This window comes from Patagioenas fasciata, chromosome 4, assembly GCF_037038585.1.
Source record: "Patagioenas fasciata isolate bPatFas1 chromosome 4, bPatFas1.hap1, whole genome shotgun sequence".
In the NCBI taxonomy this organism is placed as follows: domain Eukaryota; kingdom Metazoa; phylum Chordata; class Aves; order Columbiformes; family Columbidae; genus Patagioenas; species Patagioenas fasciata.
The window spans coordinates 6522010-6549130 of NC_092523.1; the positions used below are offsets into that span (position 1 = coordinate 6522010).

At 46.9% G+C, this 27121-nt stretch overlaps 3 protein-coding genes across 4 annotated transcripts in view; 1 reads left to right on the forward strand and 2 right to left on the reverse strand.

Moving 5' to 3' along the window:
- Positions 1–2742, reverse strand: part of LOC136100789 (histamine H2 receptor-like) — a 42205-nt gene extending 39463 nt beyond the window's left edge. The window contains exons 1-3 of one of the 2 annotated variants that reach the window (XR_011739108.1): positions 2655–2741; positions 1339–1493; positions 593–809 (exon numbers count right to left, since the gene is read on the reverse strand). The gene's annotated coding sequence lies outside the window, so the exon portion shown is untranslated. Of the gene's footprint in view, positions 1–592; positions 810–1338; positions 1494–2654 lie in introns of both variants that reach the window. The other variant, XM_071808454.1, reaches the window with a different exon arrangement.
- The window catches only part of REEP1 (receptor accessory protein 1), a 499521-nt gene that overhangs the window by 48656 nt on the left and 423744 nt on the right, over positions 1–27121 (forward strand). The window lies entirely within an intron of this gene.
- LOC139827883 (uncharacterized) lies at positions 10826–19919 on the reverse strand. Its single transcript, XM_071808340.1, has 8 exons — positions 19874–19919; positions 18724–18810; positions 16348–16516; positions 16140–16277; positions 13740–13911; positions 11819–11848; positions 11626–11748; positions 10826–10859 (listed from the first exon to the last, which is right to left on the reverse strand). Exons 1-8 carry the CDS (start codon positions 19907–19909, stop codon positions 10826–10828), a joined length of 789 nt encoding a protein of 262 aa, XP_071664441.1. The 5' UTR covers positions 19910–19919.

Below are 27121 nucleotides of genomic sequence, written 5' to 3' on the forward strand. Positions count from 1 at the left end.
GCTTGAAGAGGAATCAGGATCCTCTTTGTCAGACAAACAAAACTCTAAAGACCTTCCTACCAAACCCACAGGGACACACAGACTTCCAGTACTGGCTAATGGCAGTTTTCAGAGACATAATTTGGACTTGTGTGCCTAAATCCCTTTACAGCATAGCCACTGATCTCTATGTCCCTGGAACTATTTGAGAAGTGACCCATATAGAAAACATTTTCAACATTGGAAAAAACGTTTTCCCTTTTTCCTAAAGGAATTCTTTAGCAAACACATCCGACAGTGCCTGCCAAGCATGGTCAGCTGTAGATCAACAAATTTGTGGAAGGAATCTGCTTGAGTCTGCAGGGTTCCTGTAGGCACTCCGAGATCTCTGCACAAACACAACACATTTCCACAGCAGGACTGACCTACAGCCTTCTGAGCCTTCCACAGAGGAATACCTGCTCCTCCATGGCATGTACAGTCTGCCTGTGATATACATTACAGAGCTGGATACAGCACACTCTATCATCCAAGGTGCTCACTGTAGCTTCGAAATACCTGGAGGAAAACAAGTCACGAGTCTGAACAGGGATACATGAAGGGCTGCACCTACCACTGCCTGCCCTGCAAATGTTCCTGAGATACGTGGTAAAAGCCAAAGGCCCCAGTGAGATCTATGGCCATACTGGTTTTCAAGCTGTGCCCCGTGGCACCTCAACTGCTGGTCTGCTGCTGCCCTGACGAATTGTATCACCGCTTCAGTACAACCGTTTGAATTCCAAACACCTGTGTCCGTGGTCATCAGGGGCCTGTGCTTGGGAGCACATTTTCTGCAGTAAAACAAAAAAATCTGACGGTCAGAAGAAAGCTGAGAATAATATTGTCTGAGCTGTGCTGGAGCACCCAGCTCAGTGATAGACCAAACCAATTATCTTGTTATCCCTTGCCACATGAGATCCTCATGAAACAAATCAAAACCCTGAGAGTTTAGTATTTTATTTGCAACGTGAAAAGGTAACATTTCATCTAGCCCTTGACACAATAAACCGACTGAAGCAAGTGCCTACCCTACTTTATAATTGCAAGATGCCCACTGACCCGTAATAGGCTTCAGCAGCATATGGGTACTCTATTTCTGGCCACAGAATTGGAGGAAAAATGCAGATTTCAGGAGTTTCCAGCAGAGATTTATATTCAGCTGGTTCATATCTCTGAGCTTTCTTCACAAGAAAAGTGATTCTAGCTGTCACTACATGTTGTGCTGTGTGGCCAAGCCTGGCAATGCAATTAGTGCTAATTGGGCGGTGAAGAGCATGCAGGGACCACCATGATGCTTCTGGCATTAATATCACCACTTACCATTTCTGATCTGACAGTTACATACGCTTCCTTCCCATGCTGTGTCAGATGTGTAACCGTTTTCAGATCTCTGCAATCTTCGCTGCCAGAAAAACTGAATTATGATGGCACTACATGCAGGCCCCAAGAGATGAATGCTTGTCCTTGTTGCACATCTATTAATAAATGTATAGAGCATCACAGGATGAGCAAAGGTTGGTCCACAGCAAGTGGAACTGTTACGGACAGAGGTGTGCAGCCAGAAAATATCCACGTATGTCATTACAAGTTTGAATTGAACTCCTCAAACTGGTAATTACTGGAGTTTTCCTGGGGGCTTCATGAGGAGATAAAAGACTTGTATTAATGAATGGTTCACGATAGATAAATGGCAGATGGTAACTTGGTGCAGGAGGTATGGTGTGATGCACAAGAGACTGATTACGAGGAGCTGTAACTTGGACACTTAGGATGCCGAACATCTGGAGTGTGGGGCGCACATGCTCTTCTTGCTGCACATACAGTATTGTGCCTATAATTAGGTTGAGACACATGCATATACACACAAATACACATACTAAGTGCTATATAAAAAAAGGTCCAGACCAAATCCTGGCCACAAAGCTAAGCAGTCAGAACTGGCTTTCATTCACATTAACTAAGGCTAATCCTCTATAGCAGGTCCGTTTTGGAGAGCCATGGAGTAAGTCACCAATTCAGCTCTGTGGACCATGGTGGTCCAGAGCTTCAGTGGATTTCCCTGGCCCTCTCAATTAGCAGCACAGATGTGCCTTCAGGATTCCTTTAAAACCCATTCTCCACTGTTTAAATGCAGAAACAACAACTGAAAGTAACATTTTTTTTTTTTAATGCCATCCTCCAGGTAAGACTATTAGTTAGTCATATTAATCAAGGTTTTGAGTGAGCAAGGGACAAAGGAGTGGGTCACTGCCATCTCTAAGGGAAAAACAAACCAACCAGTGGTTGAATAGGAAAATATTCATTATAGGATGTGCGGTAACCATGTATAGTATCATGGAATCGCCCCAAAAATGCATTTAGGCAAGTGATAAGCTCCAAACAGACTTTATTCTAACCAGAACTGTTTAGCAGAGAACCATCTGGAAACAGGATTTATCCAAATTCATTCAGCATTCTAACAACATTATAAAACACAGATTCTCATACTAGTTGGAAGTTCAATTGCTACATTGCAAATTCACACTGAGGGCATCCCCAGAACTTCAGAATGATGACTCAAAATGCACATCTACTCACCCACAAAAGAAAAAAATAATGAGGACTCTCAAGAGTACCTATAAGATATAACAACTCACCAACAAAGAACATGTCTCAGTCATCAAGGAAGTTTCCTTAGGTGGTGTCCTGGTCCAAGAAGGAGAGTCCTCAACTGCAAACCCACTGCTCCAAGAAAAACAACTCTGGGGTGCTCCAGAAGCTCCATTTATACCCCACCTGAAGCTGAGCTGTGGTCATTTATGGTAGCGTTCTGGAAAATTCTCTCAACTGAGGCATTTCATTGGTCAAGGCACCTGTCTGTCAACCAAGGGGCATGTACATGACCATAGTGGTCCATTGATCTAGAAGTTTCTGGCGCTTTCAAGGTGTGGGGAATTGTGTCTGCCACACCATGTGAAACACGAATCCAGGAGCAGCTTTGTGAGGGGGTGACTCAGACATTGGTCATCCCCAGAAGAGTGGTCAAAACAGTTGGGAATTCAGTGGTGGGAAAGCACCTGCGTTGCAGAGCTGAGGAGATTCAGCATGAGATTTTCATCTCCAGCTTCTGGGATTTCTGTCCTGTCATCAAAGCCCCATCCCTGGGAGCATCCTGAATCCATCCAATCCTTCCCCCAGCAGCTGAATGACTGTGAGTGTGGGACTCACACTTGGGAACTTTCCCCCTTCTTCTCAGAAGTGAAATTTGGGGAAAGGGAGAGTCCCTTTCAATGCAGCGTTTGTTCAGGATTAAAACTTGGTTTGACCACAAAGCCACTTAAAAAGTCAGATGGGTTTCACCAAACACTGTGTGATGGCATGGTTAAGATGGTGCTGACTGTAGGGACAGCTGCCTGTGCCTTAGGGAAGGTAGATGATCAGATTAGGTCAAAAACAAATGGAGAAAAGACAGTTATAATTTTCCAAAAGACCAGGTATTGCCCTTCCTCAAGTTCTTATTTCCTGCAGTCCTCCTTAAAAGCTAGAAAGGCACCAGTGAAAGGAGAAAGCCTGATTCCAGCTCAAAGACTAATCCCAAACTTCTTATAAACGATAGCAATTTGCTCCCAAAACTACAAAATGCCCCATACTTGCGGTCACCTGACACCCTGTGCCCCTATCCCAACCAGAATGGGCTGATCCTGCACCCCTCAATTACTCCTGGCTGCCCAGGGATTTCCAAGTTGTTCTCCATGCCCAAATCTGCACCACCATCCTCTTCTCCTAAGCCCTCTGGCTTCTTAGTCAAGAGGGTGACTCCATATGATCTTCCTATAGTCTCTTTCATGTATTTCTCACCTCTTCCAGTGTGACCTCCAGAGAGGAATGGAGCTAGAGGACTTCCAAGCACTGCAGAAACGCTGCTTTGATGTTCCTCCTGCCAACATAATGTTGGGTTGAGATAGAATTGGATGTAAAACCAAAGCATCAGAGCTGGTATTTCTCAGGCTGGCTGCACAGCTCCATTTGGAATGAAAACCGTTTACTTTGTATTAGGCAAAGAGGAAACCGATGCAAGCAACACGACTGCTGAACACCTACCATTCCGGGTATGTGTGCTGGCTGGGTTTCAAGGCAGCCCTGTACAGGCATAAATACACTGATGTAACAAAGAGTTTCACCACCAGCATCTGACTCATGTACCACCATACCATGCCGTCCACCATCCTCCCTCACATCAAAAACTCCTAGAAACATCAGGGTCCCTGGGTCAGGCAGCATGCTCCTGCTCCAGTGACCACACAAGGACCTTCATCCCCTGTAATCAGGCCCTCATCCTCCTCCAAGCTCAAGGTCTTACCTTTGTATAAGATGTGCAAGCCTCTATGCAGCCCTCAGCTGTTGACATTTGCCCCAATCCTACATGCTGCATGGACTCAGAGAGCATCTTATTCTCCAGGCGCACCAGCTCCTGCTCAACTGTTTTCCTTTTATTTTACTAATTTTTCATTTCTTTGTTGGGCTTGAAGCAGTTTCTCCCAGCTCTCAAAGCTGTGCTTCTCCAAGGGGTTGTTTGTAGGTCCAGAATCTCTGTTTTCACACAATGCCTCTATTTTTAAGGGTTCTGCTATTATCCCAACCTCAATGCCCCATCACACCTGGTACCCAGCACCAGTTCATGCAGCAGGATCATGTAAATAAGCCTAACATAGCACCAGCGTCTTGCAAAACTAGCAGGAGGCGCAGTTGGCATAAAACCTCCAGGCCAATATAAGTAGCAGCAATACTGGTTTTATTGGTTTTATCAGAGGGAGCTGTGACCACTGCAGGCACCAGGGCAGGGTGATGGGGAAGGTGAGTGCCTTCAGCTGTGGGACAGCAAGGAAAGAGCCACAGCTGGAGGCTCTTCTCACTAATATTTTTTAAGTACTATAAAGTCTGAGCCTCTCAAAATAAGTGGAAATCTTTCTAAGGAATTAAATGGCCTTTGGATGCAGCTTTCAGGGTATGTGAGCCAACCTGTCCCTGCAAGAATGTGCAAGAGCGGCAACACCATGGTGAGAAATGCGACCTGATTTTGGGACACTCTCTGTCACATGCGGTGCAATTTACCTGGCCTTCCAGGTAAATTATTTTTTGCTATAAGGTGTCATAGCTGAATTGAAGAGTGCGTAGCTACTTATGCACGGTAGCAAATCTCAACCTTTATCTGTTCTTCTACAAGACATTTGAGAGAGCTTGATTGAAATAAAATACTTCAGTGCTTGGTTTCACTTTTTGTATTTATTTATGCCTTTTCTGTGCACATTCCTTGGGTAAATACAGTGAAATCTCATACTGAGATCCAAGATTGAAAGTAAGAGCAGTGGGCATTGCCAGACTTAAAGACTCTCAGGTGGTGATTGCAGCAGGGGCTTTCTGATGTGCCCATTTGCCCTGATGACCTATTTAATTAATTGGCTCATTATCAGCAACTCAGCCAGGAGCTATCTATCATCCATAGGAATATTCTCCCCAGATATACAGCCTATATGGAGAAAAGAAAATCAATTTATTTTTCCTATTGCGTTGGTATCTCATTTTACTGTTGAGTATCACATAGAGCTATCTGTCTCCAGCTGGCCAGGGAAGGATGAGAACTAAATTTGCAAATATTAGAGCGCATTTCAATTTGATAATGTTAAAAAAATAGCAGGGGGGCAAATATTTTAGATATGCTTAAATCAATGTAAGATCAGTTTGCCGTGGCAATGCTTAGGTCTTACAAAGGCCATATGATCCCAAAGTACCTGAGATGTGTCCTCAGCACCAGGTATGACCTGCAATGTAAAGGGAAGGCTCGGGCCACCCAAACTGCAATTTTCTCAAAGTCCAGTGACTGAGCATCTAAAGAGAAAAATAAAACATTGAGGTCAACCCAGGCCTTGGTTGAAATGTTTCATTTTGATCTCACCAAAGGAGAACTGAAAAAATGTGGGCAAAACGAAAATATTCATATTGCAGAACATGTTGTTTCCAAATTAAAAAAGAAAAATCAGTGAAAGATTCCAAAAACTTTACCAGGGTGGCTTATATCTGATGGAGGCAAATCCAGCAAGCAATGCCCAAGCTGACCACGAAGCGTGCAGAGGTGCCAGTGCCAAGCGCCACAGCGGCCACAGGTGTTATCTTCCAGAAGAGAGAGAACTGAGGCAAAGCACTTGGTACCAGCCTCTGAGCTGAGCAAAGGCCAAGCAGTCGCATGTAGAGGACTTGCCATCATTGTGTAGTCATTTCTTTTTGTCTTGTGTCAGCATCAGGAAGAACTGTACACCATAAATGGAGTCATTACATCTCAGCAATACATTCTCTTTCATTTTCTACTGGATGATTCACGTAGTTTTTAACCAAACCAAAGAACCTCTCTTCATTTAAACAAACTTAAATAAAGGCAGTGAAGACCACTTAAGTGCTTACAGATTTCTATGAGGGTAGAGTCCTGCATTCAAGCCAAGCAGACGTGGTCCTGAACACTAACAGAACCTGAGCTACCACAGAGGGACGACATGGAAACAGGCATGAGGCCAATTGAAGCTGGTTGGAAAGCAAAAGCCTTGATTTTAGAATAACTGGAAGCTGCCAGTTGCTTTTGCTTTCAGTTGCCAAGCCATCATTTACTTCACAATAAGTCTTTCTCTCTTCTCCTCTGTCTTTCTCTCCGTCTCTTTTGAACTCCATCGTTGGCCCAGGGAAGTTTCATTAAAACTATACTACTCGCAAAGCTTTGTTTGATCATCACGCCTTGACAAAAATCATAATTTGGGGAAGTATGTTAGTTGACAAGTTCTTTCCCTTTGCTTATAATTTCTGCTCAGGTTGGTGGCTGAGTTGTGGGCAGGACTTACCAATGGAGACCTGGCTGCAGCAGATGGTGGCTTTGCATTGTTAACTCTTGCTACCTCATCCCCCTCTGAAGAAGAGCATTTCCCACCTTCTCCGTGACCACTACATTATAAAACATTACATGAAGAACATGTTTCAGCAACATTCTTAAACACCTAGTAGCTTTAAGCATGTGGTCACTTGTCTTGTGATTCAGAGATGCTGCATTGGAATTGGTGGAATCTTCTTCAGGGAAGGACTTCTCCACGGTGACCCATGGGAACTCTGCTTTCCACCCATTGAAGCCCTGTGACTACAAATGTGCTCAGAGTTGTTTTGCTCTCACTATTAATTGCCACACAGGGTAGTGGGACTATTTACAAGGTCTAATGTTAAGCACATGCTGATTTATTGCATAATTGCAGGTTGGGTGGTGGCCGTGGGAAGAATTTTCTTGGAAACAGGAGGAAAAGTTGATTGCTCGGTCATGGGGCTGAGGATCAGCCCTTGAATGTCCTTGCAGGCTTCCAAGAAATGGTGAAGCAATGCTGTTTGCAGAGCAGTGTAGGTGCCCAAGCAGTGTTACTGCAGGTGCTTTTCTTTTGTGAATTTCACGTTATACCAATGAAATCCCAAACACAGATGACTTGACTCTGCTGGGCTAAATTAAGCTTCTAATTATGTTTGTGCAAACACCTGAAAATTTTTGCCTTGTTCTGTCGCAAACCACTAGTTCTTCCTAACTGTGCTCTTCCAAGGAAGCTGTTGCAGTGGGAGTTCTGCCTGTTCCCATGCAAACTGCAGACAGCAGCAACCACATTTGAGGGTTTGGTCACTCCTTGATGAAGTACATGTTCTGTAGTGAGAACCAGTATGGCCACAGACATATTTTAGCCAGTCTTTCAGCACTGTGTAATTCATTAAACTATTGGACAAGGAGGTTTTACACCTCTAATGTCCAATGAGGTGATTTGCAGAGAGATCTAGAAAGCCTCAAAGTAGAGAAATAGTCATAATGGGATTAACCTCTGATGCTGTTGAATTAATTTTCCTATTAGGGATGCACAAAGTGCATCCAGTCTGTTTTTCCATGCTGGGAAATATAAAAGACAAAATTAAAGATGGAAAACACTACTTGAAAATTCATGATGATGATGAGCATCCTTTTCCCTGAACAGACACCTCCATTATATATCCTAAGGATGACATTTATTTAGCAATTTAGTGGGATGAGGCAGAGTGTGGTATCCTGGCACCACACTCACACACCCAGTTGCTAAATGACTGAACCTGCACAGCGAAGAGTGTCCGGACCACACGTTGCACCTCCAAAATGAGAATTTCCCCTTCCACCCAGGAGATGGCACTAAGGCACTCACACAAAAAGCATCACTTCTGCCTTACCCAAACCCCGTTTTCCCCAAAGTTGTGTGTTGGGGAGAAAAACCTGCAAAATTTGCATTCACCAGCTTGTGCACCTTGTGATACGACTGAGTGTTGTAAGAGTGAACACATTTCTGACTGCTCTGTGATGCCATCACTTGGATCTGACGTGGATTGTCCTTCTCGTGACTCCAGTAAGTTTCCCAGCAGAGAACTAGAGGATCGGAGCAGCCTCCATCCAGGGCTGTTCCTCTGTTTCAGACACAAGGCACCACCAAATGATTTGTAGACATATGCACAGGGTCAACCACAGCAATAATGGGGCAACATGCTCCTGGAAAATACCTTGCGATCCGCAACAGCCACAACCTGACTCACGTTCAGCTTGTTTCTCTGTGCTGTTATTGTCTTTTCACTTGGACTTTGTTGCTAGTGTGGAAGCTGATGTTAATACAAACGTCTCATCCCTTTTTCAATCCTGTTGAGCTCATGGCTGGTGGTGTCTGCTGCCATGAGCCCAAGCAGGTAATTCAGGACTGTGCCGAAAAAGGAATTAAAACTGACGGTTTTGAGGTAATGCCAGCATTACCCAGAGCTTCTCACCTCTTGTCAACCCCAGCACTCTTCTATTTTAAGCCTGTGTCACTCACATGAAGAGTCTTCATCCACCAGGTAATGGGAGCATCACTGGGGGCACTGTGGGGAGACTGGGACGCTGTCTCTGTGGCTGTGATTTGGATATATTTGCATGTAGCCCGAATGTGCCCTGTTACAACAGAGCTGTGACTCCCTGGGGTGATGCAAGGGCTTGCTGAAGCCATATTTCATACTGTGCTGACCACTGCCCACCCTTTTGTGTGCTTGAACTGGCTTGGGGCCATCTTCATTCCCATAGCAGGGAGCTGGAGGGGAAAAAAAATCATTAACAGCAATCACTGCCAACATCAGACGGACCAATATTGGGAAGGGGCAACAAGGGCTGGGAAAACAAAGGTATGAAAGAAATGTCGTTCTGGGAAGAGAAATGGCAGGAGACAGGGATGCAACAGGCTGGATTCCGGGTGCGGGGGCCAAAACGTGCGAGTGCAGGTTTCCAAAGCCTTGTCCCTAAGGCTGGTGTGCAAAGCTGGAAAGCACCTAAACAAGTGTCCTGCCAGAATATCCAGGAAGGACATTTATCTTCAGTATCAGCAGCTTCCTTCCTTCTCCCTGGCACGCAGTTAAAGGACGACATTAGCAAAGCCAGCATCCGTCTGCCTGATTGAGTATCTTCATTAGTGGGCTTGACAGGGTGTATCACAACCACATATTCTCATTCAGCCATTTGTTTCCACCATCATTGCCTGTTTTGATTAGCATTTAGCAACATACTTTTTCCTAGTGAAGATAACTTGAAATTGCCTTGTATATGTGCCCTAAGCATTCATCTACACACAGCTCCTGTCAGTGTAACAAACCATTGCAGCGGAGTAATGTCAAAATCAATTTGAGGAACCTTTTCCCAGCATAGCAAGGCAGGATAATGACATTTTTTCATAAGAGAAAACTATCAGTGAGGCCATGAGATGCATTTTAAGTGGTGCAAAAGTGCTTGTCACATTAAGAACATCTCTGTTCTCATGGTCTCATTCTTCAAAGAAACCAAACTCTGTTTCAGGAGTCAGTGCAGTATTATTTTTCCCTATTTTTAAGTTAAAGGCAGTTTCATTGTTTCTGACCTACAAAATCTGCAGTCTCTAGTCCATTATACTTAGCTACAGAAAAAATGCCCTATGTCACCTAAATGTCCATGGGCTGTGGTCAGTAACGTTCCATGATGGAGCAGGGAGAGGAGGCAGCTTTACAGAAATACCAGAACCTTGTATCACCTGCTTAGAGCTTGGCCTTACCAGATGTAATTTTGCTAAATCCCCCAAAGCTTCTCTGCCTGCAGGGAAACACAGCCATGCAGGTGACTTTCCTCAGGGAGCAAGTTAATGGTCAAATTTGCCACCAGTAAGTGGTGATGGGTTGAAACATCTGCAGAGTAGAAGGAAGCAGGAGAGGTGATTCTCTTTGATGATAAACTCTTTGGGGTAGCAATAAGTGCGCTGCTGTGTATATACAGTCCCTATATAATCCCTGTCACCATCAGGTCTGGGTATGCTTGATATTACTGTAAAATAAGTCATTTGTTGTCACTAATATTATATTTTGGCTGTATCTGTTAAGAATCTCTTACTCGTGAATACCACAAGAATGTCTCATTAAAAGCAACGTATTTCAGGTGCTAGGCAGAGTTCCCCACACCGTCTACTCCAAGTGAATTTTGCCATTAATTCAGAAAACCCAGAGCCAGGTCACTAAAGCCACAGGGCTCGGCAGAAAGGTTGTGATGGGCAAGGTCCTGGTCGAGGACGTCAGCCCTTCCCAGGTCTCAGATAGGTGGTTCTTCATTGCCATCTTCAGGCTGGGAGCAGCCTTGCTCCTTCCAGAAATCCTAGAAATCTCCCAGATACATCAAACTCACTTCTGGCTCATGCAGCATTAGCTGTAAAAAGGTGTTAAATACAAAGGAGGGGAAGAAACTCTGTAAAGCTGGTACTCAGCTGCCCTGGATAACATGGGTATTTCCCTCCCTGCAAGAACACAAGGATTTAGAGATTAAATTAACACAAGCAATGCTGCTTAATACACACTGCTTCTTGCTATGAGACAAAGTTTAATGGTAATTTTTGTTTAAAGTACATAAATTGAAACTGCCTGAGTGTTTTAAGCTCTGTAGCCTGGACTGTCTCCCCCCCAAAAAAAAAAAAAAAAACAACAACCAAAAAATACCCACCCCTTTTCTGACAATGATAAAAGCTTAAGTTTTTGGGAGATTTTAACGATAACATCTGTTTAAAAAGGTCTGCGCCAGGTATTTGGTAGATATGGTGATGGTTTGGAAGAGGTTTCCAGGCTTCCAGGATGATGGACAATATCACACAGACAGCTTGGGGGGGGCCAAGGAGCTGTAAGGATAGAACAGCAAAGGTAACACATCCTAAAATATATCAAAAAAACATAGAATAATGTGACAAAAAATATTCCCCTAATAAGATTTGGTTGGGAAATCACTTTCTAGGAGCACAGAAAATCATAGAAGGGTTTGGGTTGGAAGGGACCTTTGAAGGTCATCTAGTTCTACCCCCCTGCAATGAGCAAGGACAAATGATGCTACTCAGAAGATTATTCAAGCAGTAAAGCTCTTATAATTTTATCTCAGGTCTTGAAATAGTTTGTACCAGGTCTCACAACTCTTTGTACATTTTCCCACTGGCTCAGTCCCTGAAATCCCATCAGCTCTCAGCACAAAAATGGGTAATCCTGGTACTTACCATGGCCACCTGTAGCACCACTCACTGGGCTGTGTCCATCCCAAGGGACAGCCCCAAGCCCAGCTCTGCACCAGGGATTTGAGGTGAGCGGCTCAGCTTCCGCAAGAAAATGCTGTAGTTGTCCTTGTACTCGGACACCCACAGGTTCCTGTAGGGAAGATGAAAAAGGGGATAAGAAGGGGATCTGCAGTCTCTGCTTTGTGGACCAGAAGACTCACCTCTCCTTCTGCAGTGGTTGACCACCCACCCTGAAAGATGCACAGAGCAAAGGAGAGCACATGTCAATGGCGTGGGGGAGAGGGGCAACAGCCTGTCTCCATCAGGAGATGCTGCAACACACATGGCTGCCATTGGAACCAATCTCCCACCTAGATCAACCATCACACAGCCTCAGTCTCCAGCCCACATGTCACTCTGGGATCCTCGATCAAAATCGAGACTTCAACACAGAGCTGAAATACATGTGTGTGTGTTAAGGGGAGGTGGGGAGGATGAGGCAGCGGGGAGGAATTGCCTTTCCACTGAGAAATTAGAGTTCAGGAACAGTTTATGCCTGTTTATTCCCAGTGTGCGGATGAGTCACGTTGCAAACAGCTCCTGCCGTGTGTGATCTGGGAGAGCCCTTTCCCAGCGCATGGAAATGTTGAGATGTTCCTCTCACCCCCAGCCCCAGAGGGACCTCAGCATCTTCTTTCCACAGGGACCAGGCTGTCCCAGGAGAAATTCCCCCTCTCCTGTCAACCCAACTGCAAAACTGTTCAAGAAAAGGCTGAGCAGGCCTTGAGAATGGATTTGGCCCTGAGGGAATTCATTTTAGTCCATTGCATAACACAGACAAATATGCTTGAGAAACACCTGCCAATCCCAACCATCTCCAAAACCTCCCTGCTCTACTCTTACCCTGTCCCCACTCCCACCAGCCACCCTCACCCGTCAGCCCACCTCTCCCTTACTGGTTTAGGTGCTCATCTTTGGGGAAAATGTGCGATAGGCCCTTATTTGCTTTACAGCATCCACCAAGGGGTCCTGGTAAGCGCTGGAAATCTCTGTTGTAGGTACTTCTCCAGTCAGGGTCAAGGCACTCTAGTGAAAGAGAGTCCAAATAACCAAAAGATTTTTTTGGGTCTCTAACTCCTGTAGTCCACAGTCTGACTGTGCCCCCTTCTCCTGAGCCCCACTGGCTGTTCACACGTTCATTGCTCCTGTTGGAGCTACCACAACTGAAGTGTCAGCCAAGGGAGAATGCAAGAAGAGCTTTTAGACAAGATTATTCAGCCCTTATTTTCTGGAGCCTTTTAAATATGATGGAAGTAGCACAAGGCAGATCTGAAAATATCTTGTGCTCTTCCCTTCTGGATATTGACTTGTCAGCTGGTATATATTTTCTCCTAGAGCCTAGGTTTTCTCTTTCATCATGCCAGAGCAATGTGTCTCTGCTTTATTTAAACAGGGACTAAACCAGGGAAGAGATCTAGAGTAAACTCTCAAGTGAGGACCATCACATCTGTTCTTCTCTTTTCCCCCAAAATCCCCACAGGAGATGGTTTCAAGGTGTGCCATCCTTTATCCTACTTCAGAGAAGCCCCATCCATATCTGGAGAGCCTGAGTTTGTGTTGTCCTGACTGAGCAGATCTGCCTGTGGAGAAATGTGCTGCCACCTCCTGCAACAAAGCAGGGAGGACACGCGAAGAAGAGCTACCCATCCTAGACATTTCAGATTTTCTGTGTATTTTAAAAATGACACGTTCCTGTAATGAGTCATTAGTGAAGTATTTTTGTTGTTTTCACTGAGGCGGAGATTACAGGTGTTTCACAGGTGCACAACTGTGTCAGGCTGTTGATGCAACGCCAGTGGTGGCAGCAGCAGTTCCTGTGCTGTGATGTTATTTCCAGGAGGCCACATCAAGCAGGGATTCACTACATGGGGTGGCCTATATGGAAACTGGGATGAAAGAAATGCTCCAGCTTCTTCTGGAAGATAATTGTTTTTCTCTGTCCTGCTTCTCCCCACTGATAGGCAGATGGGCATGAGGACTCTGTGGACCTTTCCTATGTCATCCACCTTCCCTTCACCTTCCTCAGTCTCTTCCCATGTTAAATTCAAAAAACCCAACTCCAGGCTGAAGGCCACAATTCACCCCCATGGGGCAGCTGCCACAACCTCCATCCCCTGACCTTCAAAATCGACTGAGCTCTGGCTCAAGCTCTTGTTTTTCCGAGCATCGTTCTGCCTTGCCCAGCCTGTCTCCATGATGAATTGCTGGTAGGTGGCCCAGGTCGGGACCAGCTTCTGCCCATGCAGCAACATCCCTGAGAGATGGGAGAGAAGAAGAGGGTGCATTAGTCAGGAAGCATTATCCATTACTCACCCAAATCCTACCCTTGGGCTGGAGCAAGCAAACAACAACGTCAAGTTGGAGCCTCAGTTGGCGTAAATCAGGGGAAACCCATTCACTTCAGCAGAGCTTTGCTGAGGTGCATCAATTTTGCATTGATTTGGTTCGTGAAGTCAGCAGGGGAAGGATTTATGGTGATGCGAAGCAAGTGGAAGGAGCCATGCTGTCTCTGTGTTGCCCTGGAGTGCTAAAAGGAGCTGAGACACTCTGTGGGAGGTTTGTGTATGAAAGGGAAGGACTTTGTGGGAAATCCTGTACTGTTGAGCTACACGGGAGCAGAGCAGGAAGAGAAAAGCCTACAGTAGTTTCATCATTAGCACAAGACAGCTTCAGATGGGCTTGGCATGGAGATGCTTAAAGCCTTCAGATGCTAAGGAGAGTCTGAATGGACTGCCCAAATGGACACCTGTCCAAATGGAGATAAGTCCGTTCGAGCTGCTTGTCCAGACTCTCCTTCTAGTGAGTGGAGAGAGAAAAAACCTGTCAGGATTATTTCACCTTGTCCTCAAGGTGGCATTTAAGCTACAGGAGATGGCTGTGTCTTTGCTGCTGACTGGTCATGAAAGGATCCAGACACAGACATCTCAATCTGGGAGAGGTGAGCTCAGGGAACAGAGAGGACATCCCTGCACATGTCCTCCCATTTGATCCTGGAGCATTGCTGAGCGATGCTGCCCTCTCCCCTCTCATGCAGGAGCTCAGAGGAAGAGCTCTGCTGCTTTGGGAAGGTTGGGTATGTCTGGGTGATGTTTGGTGACCTGTTCCCTGACTTCCATCAGCATTTTAAGCCATGCAAGCAAGCTGTTAAATAGCATGGTGGAGGGCTGGCTTATCAGCACCTTTTCTGCATTTGCTGCCAGTGATTCCTAGCAGAATCACAGAATGTCCTGAGCTGGAAGGGACCCACAGGATCATCGAGTCCAATACTTGTCCCTGCATGTGACAACCCCACAATTCACACCGTGTGTCTGAGGGCCTTGTCCAGTCTTTTATTGAACACTATCAGGCTTGGGGCTGTGACACCTCCCTGGGGAGCCTGTTCCAGTGTCCAGCACCCCTGGGTGAAGAACCTTTTCCTCATGTCCAACATGAACCATCCAGCACATCTTCCTGCCATTATCTCGGGTCCTATCACTGGTCACCAGAGAGAAGAGATCAGTGCCTGTCCCTCCTCATCTCCTTGTAAAGGCAGAGAAGGGCACTCAGGGCTGCTGGTTTGAACCACCCAAGTCCCTCTTGCTCAGCCACAGAGTCCTTTTGTCTCCCTACGCTTGTATTCATGACCTGCAACATGGGGTTAACTTCATCTCCTTCTAACCCAAAGGAGAGTCTCTAATCCCTTAGAGACTTTGCAGTGTTGATGCTCTGCTAGCAAGGGATTTTCATGCACCCATCATTGCTCTGTGGAGGTTTCTAAGATGCCAGCTCACTAGGTCTGCGCTCCGAGCTGGCCTGGGTGCTGCACATTTCTGGTGACAGGGTGCTGTGTGCCCACACTGCTGATCCTCACTGCGATCAGCCCAAGCATCTTGTTGCAGGGGATCCAGAGGAGGCCACCAAGATGATCAGAGGGCTGGAACAGCTCTGCTGGGAGGACAGGCTGAGAGAGTTGGGGTGTTCAGCCTGGAGAAGAGAAGGTTCCCGGGAGACCTTATTGTGGCCTTTCAGTGCTTAAAAGTGGCCGATAATAAAGATGGGGACAGATTTTTTAGCGGGGCCTGTTGCTATAGGACATGGGGTGATGGTTTTAAACTAAAACAGAAGAGATTCAGGCTGGACATGAGGAAGAAATATTTTACACTGAGGGTGGTGAAACACTGGCCCAGGTTGCCCAGAGAGGTGGTGGATGCCCCATCCCTGGAGACATCCCAGGCCAGGCTGGACGGGGCTCTGAGCAACCTGATCTGGTGAAGATGTCTCTGCTCATTACAGGGGGGTTGAACTAATGAACTTTGAAGGTCCCTTCCAACCCGAACTATTCTATGATAAGGCTTTGCCAGGATGCTGCCATCTACTCGTGTCCAGCCAGCATGGACCACGGGTGGGGGCTCAGTTGGCAAAGACCCAAGCAGATAGTCCGTTGGGGGCTGGACACAGCCAAGCAGCCCTGCATGAGCAGCCCACACCAGTGTGGAGGGTTACCTGCTGTTCCAGCAGTCTGACCATCAGCTGGAAGACACAGCTCATTCTCAGGCACAGCAAGAGCCTGCAGCCTCTCCAGTCTCTCTGCCTGGGGTCCTGCCAATGCGGTGGTAGGGTAGCACCTCGGTAGGCAGCCTTCTGCAATTGGAAGGAAGGACTGAATCAAAGTGCTTTCTCTGCTGCAAGGCTTTAGGGCCGAAAGTGATACCTTCTGGTTTCCTCCCTCCTGTCTCATCAACACGACTGGCTTCGATGCTGGGTGCTGGGATGACTTCTCTCTCCTGACACACAACATCGTCGCTGTAGGGAACCACCTTCTTCTCCTGGGGTACGGCAAACTCCTTGGCTTTTAGCTGAGAGTCTGCGATCTGCAGCTTCTGCAGAAAGAAATCCCATGTGATGGGACAGGCAGTGAGTGGGAAGGACAGTTGCTAAAGCATCACCAAACAGCACTACCTGCCCACAGCAAAGCCTGGGCTTTGGTGGGGTCATAGAATCATAGAATAGTTCAGGTTGCAAGGGACCTTCAAAGGTCACCTAGTCCAACCCCTGCCATGAGCAGGGACATCTTCACCAGCTCAGGTTGCTCAGAGCCCTGTCCAGCCTGGCCTGGGATGTCTCCAGGGATGGGGCATCCACCACCTCTCTGGCCAACCTGGGCCTGCGGTTTCGCCACCTTCATTGTAAAAAATTTCTTCCCCATGTTTAGCCTGAATCTCCCATCCTTCAGTTTAAAACCATCACCCCTTGTCCTTTTGCAACAAGCCCTGCTAAAAAGTCTGTCCCCAGGGTCAGTACTCCCCGGGGACATAACAGTCACAGAGCAGTTCCATAACTGTCAGTAAAATGCACAGACTATCAGGGTTTCCTCTTTCTGCCCTTCTTATGGCTTGGGACTCTGCTGGGCCCTGGTGGACAGCAGGAGGGAGGGAGTGACCCCCAGCACAAGCAGCAGTTTGATTGTGGGAAAGGAAACAGCTCCAGGGTTTGTGCTGGGGACAGGCTGGTGTGGCTGCTGGCATGGCTGCTCTGGGGGTCTGCTGGCTCCAGCCTCTTAAACTGCACACTGCAGCTCCATCACGAGGCAATTCCTCCTTCCTAGGGTCTCAGAATGAGCCTCTCCTGCTGTGAGCTCTGCCAGGCTGCTGAGGCCAGCAAAGACCATCCTTATGGGGTTTGTCCATCATTGGTTTGGACCTCCCTCCATGGCTTTCTGTTTGCCCCTCAACCTCCAAGGTCCCTCCTAGGGCTCCCCCCAAGGCAGCTTCTCCTTTGCCATGCTGACAGCAGGACAAGTTGAGGTTGCAGAGCTACAGGAACTACCTATATTTGGGGTCAGTGCTCCTCCTGAGGCATCTCCAGAGGGACAGGAGCCTCCAGGAGCCCACAGTGGGGATGGCTCAACAGCCTTAACCCAAGGAGCTCCCCACCTTCCCCTTGAGGGCAGGCTACTGCCCAAAATTTCACAAAGAAAAAAAACCCCTATATTTTAAAAGAGTTTTTATCCTCTTAAAATAAAACCAAACCCTAAGAAGGAAACCTGGGCCTTCCAAGTACCTCATCATCATGCTGCCCTGTGGGGACAGCTTTCTCCTACAGGCACTGGGAATTTAATAAATAGGCCATAAGGAGCCAAAGGGAGCTGCAGCGTGAGCAAAGCAGACACATCCCAGGGTCTCCCTCCCTTTTTATCTCCCAGACTACATCAGGACCTCCACAGGAAGCATGCAGCCTTCAAAAACAAGAATTAATGAAAAAGATAAAAAAATATAGAAGAGAAAGGAGAGAGGAGAGGGTGGCAGCAGTGCCCGCAGACAGCCCCTCTGCCCCAGCAGGCACTTCTACACAATGATCTCTCTGTTCTTGTCCCCCCCTTTTCCTCCCCAGCCTGAACTTGTTTTTTTTCCTCTCCTGTGAGCATACGAGCCCAAAGCACTTTAGCAAGCGAACATGCCCCCCGCCACTTCTCCGCAGTGGCCCAGTGCAAACCGCAGCTGTCCCCACCGGGCTGCCACAAGCAATTAAGCCAGGGCAGGCGGAGCGAGGCAAATCAGATTAAATAGCTCAAGGGGTCGCTCGCACTGCAAGGAGATTAGAAAAAAAACCCCACAACTTCAACTTCCCTGCAGAATCTTCTTAGGCCTGTGTCAGGGCAAGGAGACATCTCCATCCCAAATGCAATCTCCCTCCTCAAGGCAGTACTGGGATGGGTCTAATCCTGACACACTCCATCAGCCCCGCGGGGAGTGATAGGAGTCCAAGGCTCAGGCGCCGGTTCAGCAAGCAGTCATTAGTGCCCTGACTTAATGAGTGTAATTAGCATTGCCCGCCCCAAACAGCTTTACCGGAGGGCGTGGGGGGGATTTCCCGCAGAAGAGATGGGGACACAAGCCAAGGGAATTTGGGCGTGATGTGACCTATTGGTGGGTCACAGAGGTGGGGACCAAATCAGAGCCTGATGGTGCAGGTGACACCCACATCTCCTGTCCCCTCAGCACCAATCCTGTCCCCAGCTGTCCTGTAGCCACAAGAGGGGACCTGGCACCACAGGCTAAAGAGGCAAGCGAGGAAAAGCTCATGGTACCTGCATGTCCTTGTCACTGAGTGACTCCTCGGGCCACTCATAGTCTCTCTTGTATGAACTCCTGTACATGCCCAGTGACACGTGAGGCTGAAATGAGAGGAAGCAAACACAACGAGCTGCTAGGACTTGAGGGAAGCCTTCACAAGTGGTGATACAAACCCAAAATGCTCCTACATAGCTCAGGAGAGGATGACCACAGCCTCTGTCCCCTGGGCCACCTGGGCCAGTCCAATGGGACAACCCCTTGCTCAGTTGAGCCCTGAGCAGGGTGGCCAGGAAGGTCCTACGCTCTTCTGTCAATGGCTCTTCTTGTCCCATGGTGTCCCTTGCAACAAACACCTTCTTCACACCTTTCTCAAGCCTCCTCTGACTGCTCAGATGCCCCAGGCAGAGCACTAATATAAAGCTGCTGAAACACTTTGGTCCGCTGCTGAGGTCCAGTGTCACTCAGAAGCATGTGATTCTGTCTTGCATTTCGGTAATATTTCCTGTGTGCTTATCACATATTTTAAAGTTAAGTGCTGGCTGATGTCAAGACTCACTCTGCAAAGTGATCGGAGAAATTACAGAGGAAAACTCTGCCAAGGAATATTAAACCAGTGACAGCTGCCCTAACACTGAAAATCATCACAGTGCAAACTGATGGAGATAGGAAGAGGATTTTAGGGAAGAAGGACTATGTGTGTGTCATGTTCCCTGTGCTCCTCTCTTGGCATCCACCATGGGCACTGCTGGCACGAGGAAATCGGGTGAGATGAGCCTTCAGGCTGACCCAAGAGAGCTGTTTTTATGCTAAAGCATTTATGTGCTAACTTGCCAACGCATGGCAGAGGCTGGGGGAGATGAGGTTGCATGCAGTAATTGAAGGTGTTACTGGGACCTCCACTGCTACACGAGCACGTCCAGCACACAGAGGTGGCTTGGCCAGCCAAGGCACAAGTCTGCACTCCCTTGCCAACAATGCCATCCATTATGAGCAAGAATATATTTTATAGTCTCATTCCTTTTTCCCCTCTGAGCTTCTCAGAGCAGTGACAGCATTTGGCCAGAAGCTTGTTGTCACCAGCTCCTATTATCTTCCCAGCCTGGCTGACCCTGCAAACCCATTGCTCAAACACCAGTGAGGATGAGAGTCCCATGTGCACCTCACCTTCGAGAACGTTGTTTTCTTCATGGTGTCCACCATGGTGAGCCAAGAACCTGGATCAGAAAAGTCACTCAGTTAACAACCAGCAAAGGAGAACCTCCCCTCCACATCACCCCATGGGATAAGGGATCTAGAGACCTGGAGTTGAGTACTGAGGGAAGGGGATTCAGCCGAGGCTGTAGGACACCTGTGTAACCCAAATTGGCAGCTAGAGTATGACTGCCTTCATCCAGCTTCAGCAACACAATATATAGCCATCCTGCCCAGCAACCAGTACGTATGGAGCTGGACACCTCAGGGGATGCAGCTTGGAGGGACCCAGCAGGGAAGAGGTGGCAGCACCCACCACCAGCAGCCCCAGAGCCAGCTGGGGGGCGAGTACAGGTGTCCCCTCCTGGGATAGGGTATGTGCGCGATGGGAACCACCAGGCTCTGTGTGGCCACAGTGTTTCCAGGGGCAAGGAAAACTTCTGTCCCTTTGTGAGACACCTGCACTCCAGAACCTTGGTGGAGGGGCCTTCCCCATGAAGGTGTAGGGTGAAAGCTTCTTGGAGGAGAAGTCACCCCACAGTCACAGCTGGGGAGCTGCTACCTGCTGTTTCAGCTGCAGCCAAACATGCCGGGGACATAAGGGCAGGAAAGGGACAAGGCCTGCCCTTTGTGAGCTCTAAAAACCTCCCCAGATGCTGTTAAAGAAAAGGATGGGAGAAAAAGATGGGGAAACAGCAGGAAAGGACCCACTTTGTGGGTGCGTGGTGGACAGTGGAAGAAAACAGCATTCTCACCTCAGTGCAGGGAGGAAACACTGCAGAAGTCAGGCAGTCAGGGGTCTCTGCTCGGTCTTGGAGGGTGTCAGAGTAGACCTGAGCTGTCCCATCCAGGTGCTACAGCCCCCTTCCTCTGACAACCTGCAACATAAGGCAGCAGGGGATGCTCAGATTTAGCCTTCTGTCCCAGAAATGGACAGGAACAGCAAACCAGTAAAGAGTATTCACTCTTTAAAAAATGTCAAGCATCAGCCAGGTTTGGAACCACCTCATCCAAGACTAATCTCACCTAATTTTAGATGTTACAAAGAGGACGTCTCCCTCTGTGCTGATCCTTCCTGGCTTGTTTAGCCCAGTTCATGTGACCCGTGTAGATAGGTACTTGGGGATGAAGTAAACTGCTTTCTCAGAAAGCCTGGGTTTGGTCAGCTTCATCTCATCCAAGAGTCAAATTTTGGTAGCTACACACGAGCCTGGATATCTGTTCAGAAACAAGATTCTTTGGCAGTACAATAATGCTAATAGTAGTAAATCCTGGTGAAGATGCATGGATCAAAAATGATATCTTGGCTCCAGGATCCTCCACAGAGGAGACCTGATTATGGACCTGGGTTCACAAGCACCATCAGAATGACCTGAATTTCTAGAGTTATTTCTCTTTTCACCCTGTCGCACATCAGTTCATAACCAGAGCCCGAGGATGCAAACACTCCGGCGAGGGTCATGTGCTGCCAACACCTCAGCACTGGAGCCGGGCAGAAGGAGAAGCCCTTCACCCCCACTGGATTTTATGCAAATTAATATTAGAATAAAAGATATAACAAGGAAAGAAATTATTTCCAGAAATGTGAAACTCTCATGTTCTCCTGTGCTTATATTAACGGGATTACACTCCATTTCCTTCTTAATACAGCTAATGCTCTATGGGAAGCCCTCAGGCCAGGGATTAAAGCACTTATTCAATTAATTAGGAACAAACTTCTGCCTTAAAGTCAAACACACAAATATCAGTAAGCCCTTGAGAGTGTCTTCCTTCCAGGGCAGGGAAAAGGGATCCTATTTCTGATGTAAACGAAACCAAGTCTACACTCTAAAATTACCAGGACTAAAGATGATTCATTTTTAAAATACCAATCTTCTGTAAAGCAGCACAGTAAAGGAGGGATGGGGCCGTCACCTGGAACTCAGCCTCTGAACCTCCATCAGTTATTAACACAAGGGGAGTAGAATCCGGTTGTACAAGACTAGTATAAATGAGATTAAATTTTAGGGTGTACCATTAGCAATTGGCTCCAAGCTGCAGGCACAGCATTGTCTGGTTATATTTGAAGTTAGGGGTGAAATCCTGGCCCTGCTAAACTCAAAAACCAAAATGCTTATTCGGTAAGTTCTGAATTTCACCTAAGGTGTCTGATTCATTACTGAGATAGGAGACAACTTCCAAAACCTGGCTCCGAATCCTCATCTTCCTTGATGATGGCTTGATCCTTCCGTCTTCTTGCAGGCACAGCTCACATGAAATTAAAAAGCATTTTGCCAAGATAGTTCATGCAGGAGCAGCCCCACTATTGCTGTGCAGCTTCCCATTTCTGCTTCCCAACTACCAAACGATGGGGCTGATAATTACCAACATAACCCCAATTAGAAGCGGGTAGGAACCAAACTCCCAGCTCTCAACTTCTACCTGCAAGAGAGCTTATCTGCCTACTCAATGCTAATTCAGATATGGAGAAAAAGTAAACCAGCCACATGTCTTTTTTTTTATACATAAAGACTTCTTTTAAACTTCCTTCACAGACGCTGGTAGGCTGAAGTACCGTTCCCTCCCACAATACCGATTCCCTGAAATGGTCCCAGATGTCTCTGAGCCTCTTGACACAAGGAAACTGAGCAGAAGGATGCTTCTGTGTGTCAGATCCCTCCCCAGCATCCCTGCACGCAGTGCTCAGCATGGGCTGCATGTGAGAAGCACTGGGAGGGAAAGATCCAGCTGGAGTGAATGGAGACATTGTGTTGGCTTCAAATAAGCTGGAATCACCCCTTCCCTATGGCATTAACCACTGTGAGATCATTAAGACTTTGTTGGGCTACACAAAGCAACACCAAGCACTTCAGTGTTATCTGTGAATCACAGCCACGGGGTTGCTCTGTTATTTTTGCAATCCGGCAGCTTTTCCTGTGCCTTTTCCTCCCCACCTTCCCCCAGCTAAATACTTTCTATATGTTTTGCTAAAGCTTCCCTGCCCTAGGAGTTCATTGAAGAGGGCTCACTGTACCCTGCGTGGGTCCTGTCTGTGCCACTGACTGCACAGCTCAAAGAGATAAGCTAATGCCAAAGACCAGCACTGTGTTATAAACATCTGCAGCAGAAAAATGCTCTTCAATAGCTGGTTTATTTTCACAATTCTCCAGAAAGGTGACAGCTAAAATTTCCAGGGACGAGAGCCTAAGCTAGGTACCTGAATAAAAGTGGCCCTGTTTCTCAAGGCAACAATAACCCCAAACATTGAGGGAGGTTTTCAGAGGGTGCTGGTGCTTTTGACCTCTCCACATCATGCTGTGTGAATGGGTATAACACAGTTACAAGAAGCCAGCCAGGACCATATTGTCAAGGGCAGGTACTTACATTTTTTTAATGGCACCTTGGGAGGATTTTCTGATGGGCCCTAATGTGTGATAGCTGCGTTCAGGTCCTTTAAAATCAGATGGGAAGAATTTAAATTAGAGTCAATGATCTCAATTATAACATTGAACAATGAAATTCCTGTACCTAATCTGTGCAGCTCCTTCCTAACATCCTTCTGGGCATTTCCCTATGCTTAGAGGTACCTGTGTGCCTCTGGAAGGACAATCTCATAGCCTCGGTAAGACTGCAGTAGCATATGGGATGTGACACAGAGATGAATTTCACCTCAGTTTGGCTCTAACTTCCCCTATTTGCTGTTTTTTTGGGTTTGTTTTTCCTGCTTGTGAAATGGTGCTGTGCAAGCCTTGCTCTTGCACAAGGTACTGTGCACTGGGTACCAGCAGCGTTCAGGTGAACCATCTCAGCTCTTAACAATTCAACAGAAGAAAATACAGCTGGGGAGGACATACCTCCTTGTCAACCCAGCTCTTGACAAGTGCTCTTTGGGGTAGGAATAAGATTCATTGCCCCCGCGAGGATGTTGAAAGAAGGAAGCGATGGGTAAGCAGGACCCCCATCGCGTGAAAGAGGCAGAGCGTAATCTGCGAATCTCCGTTCGGGTTATCACCACGAGGAGACAAAGCGCAAAGGGGTGACTCGTCTTCAAGGGACGAGTGTTGACAGCCCATTCTGTCAGCATGAGGTCAGCCAGCCATTTGGGTCTAAAAACATGAACTTTCGTGGCAGTGCAGCAGCCCATCAGCCCAGCATGGGAGGGCTTCCCATGGAGTTATTCCATGCTTCTCTCTAGTTTTCTTGATAAATCGGTGGGGGCATATGTGGCACCTTGTGGTGAGAAATAAGCAGCGTCCTTCAGGCTAAATCTGAGGCACCTGTAGCTCTCTTCCAGCCAGCTAAATCACTTACAGGACTGAGCCCTCAAAGCCAAACTCCTTGCTGCACAGACACTTCTTTCTGCAGAAGGACAGCTAGTGAACTCAATATTGGTGTCCCAAATCTTTGGGTAGTCCTGCTGTAGCCTCCTAAAACAGTCAGCTGTTTGCTCATGGTTCCCCCCACAAAATCATCCATCAGCAGAGGACGGCTGAAATCTCATCACTGTCTATGTGATGTGTCCCGTGATACAAATCAATGCGTATTTATGCACCTGTGTAAGGCAAATACATATATGTATTGTTGGAGAACCAAAATCTGCCCATTAATGCCATTGTTTAAACAGCCCTTTAACCACATCACTTTTCTCCTCCTTAGGTTAAGTCGCTAGAGGTGAAAAAGCCCTTCCAAAATGGTTTTCACTCACTCACTCAGTCCAAAGTAAACATGCCTCCGGGACCATTATGTGTATCAGATATCTGAGGCTTTGTTAAGAGCTTGCCTGTTAGGTGAATTCTGCTTCTCGTTCTCTTTGGAAGGAGAAGGTTAAAATTAGAGATAGGCTCACATGAGGATGGCAGAATAGCACCATGTGTTACGGACACATGGGAATAACAGGCGAAATTCAGCACAGCGCACACAAGCATCTCAAGTTTTGGGGAGGTTTTTGATGTAACGTAACTCCAGTTACAATATGAAATCGGCTTGACTTACACCTGTCATTTGGAATCACATTCACCACAGATCTCATGGAAGCCAAGAGCCTGACATTTTCCCCAGCATATAGAGCCCAGAATAACAAGCACGAGCCTTTTCTAGCAATAAATACAGGGGGATTGTGCACTTATAGCATGTCATGGAAAATCCTCAAGCCATATGACCACATGTCTGCACAAACCCATGGTTTTCCGATGGCTGGACTTTCCATGAGTGTCACTTTGCAAATACAATCACACCTAAGTCTTAAAGACAAGTTTGGCAGGATAAGGACCACTCCAAATCAGCTCATCTAGACCTCATCCACTACTGACTACAGTGAAGAGGAGCCTTGCCATTGACTGCACCAAGGTCTGGACTGTGTCTGCAACTGTGAGATTTTTCCCACTGCAGCCATTAGCTGTTCAGCTGATCTAAACTTGTCAGGAAGAATAAAGCAACCACCTGCTTCCAGTGACAGGAAAAGTAAAGAGAGATCAAACACTAGCAGGAGCAGAGAATTCAAGCAATGCAAGAGGTGGTTGCATGCCATTTCAGAAGTCACCTTTTGCCTTTGATCTGTGCTTAGGCAGCGGGCACCTCCTGGATCAGGTGGTCATTGGAGAAGCGTGCCACCAAAGTCATCCCACCTTGAAGTCTCAAGTGTTTGCTTTCCCGGGGATCCTCCTCCTACTTCCGCCACCATGTAAATCATCTGCCCTAAGATTTCCTTTAGAAAAGGCAATTAATATAGGTTAGGGAGCAGGGACCAGGACTCATGTCCTCCTCTAATGCTGGGATCATTCACTGCAATGAAACTGAGACTGCGCTTTTATAACTGTATTATACATGCACAGGTAGGTACTCTAGAGATCAGAAGGGAGTTATTATAAAAGCTGTTATGCCAACAAAGAAAAAGCCCCGGCCCTGAAGAGCTTACACTCTAAACACACAAGACAGGTAAAGGACTTTGACTTGAAGGATTTTAAAGACGAAGCACTTGGAGACAAAGCAAGCTGCAGATCACACAGAAAATCTGTGGCAAAACAGTGGATAAATCCTGCTTTGCTGAATCCTCGTTGCTCCTCGGAGTGCTGCCTCGTAATTGGTAACAAAGCATTTGTTTTAGCAGCACACTTTGGAGAAATAAAATACTCTGCAGTTTTAATGCAGCAAGCGCATGCAGCTACCCTCTAAAAGCAGAGATCTACAGCAGGTGTGCATGCAGATATTTGACAACACTGGGCATGCGATAAAATAAACCCTTTGCATTTAGCTTGTTGATACCTTTGGTGAGTGCTAACAAGGGGCAGAATCATGGTGAAGCAAGAGCCTGGTCTCAGGTTACCCCATAAATTGGTTAAGGCTGCAGAGAGGATTAGAGTCCCAGAGTCATCCTAAGTACCAAGATGTCATTACGGCAAAATCAAAGGTAACCACGGGGCTTGGCAGGTAACTGTCAACAGCTATGGGAAAGAGCCAGCCCGGGAAGGAGCTCTGTGTCAGGATGAAATTCAGCCACCTTTATTATCATTTCAGGTGAGGGGTCAAGCAGAAAAGCTATCCCCAGAGGCCTTTATTTACAGTTTTCAAGGGAGCGGCTGATGAAGCATTTAGAGGAAGAAGGATGAACCCGCTTGTCCCTCACTCCCAGAGCCCAGCCCGATGACAGACGGAGGATGCTGTAATGGCACGACAGCTGGGAAGACGCCTTTTATGAATGAAGCAGAAGTGGTCCTAATGAAGCCGTTACCAAAACTCCCATTGGCTTGAACAGGGACAGGACTTCATCTGTAATATTTGCAAGGAGACCAAGGTCGTCCGGTCAGGACACTTGCTGTCTGCAGTGCGGGAGCTCACTCCCAGCAGTGATAGCAACAGCAATGCCCCATTACCAGATTTCAGGGCATTTCTTCAGCCTGAGGTTTCTTTCACATTTCTTCTCTCCATCCTACCGTGGCAATCAATCTGAATTTCTAGAAACCCACGATATGTTATTTTTAAATTTGTATTCCTAGACATACAATCCTCTATAAAAACCTTGTGAGGCTTTTGTGTTTCTTGGGATCTCCTGTTGATGAATGAATGTGAAAGCTACGAATAGTTTTGTGTTGTTGAGTCTAAGTAGATACATCCATGCTGGAAAAAATACCAAGGACTGTTCTTTGGCCTTAATCTCATATCCACACAGCCCAGCCAGCACTCCCCATAGTAGACTGATCCCATGCTAAATACCCACTGAGCAATTTATAGCCTCTGAGACATGCT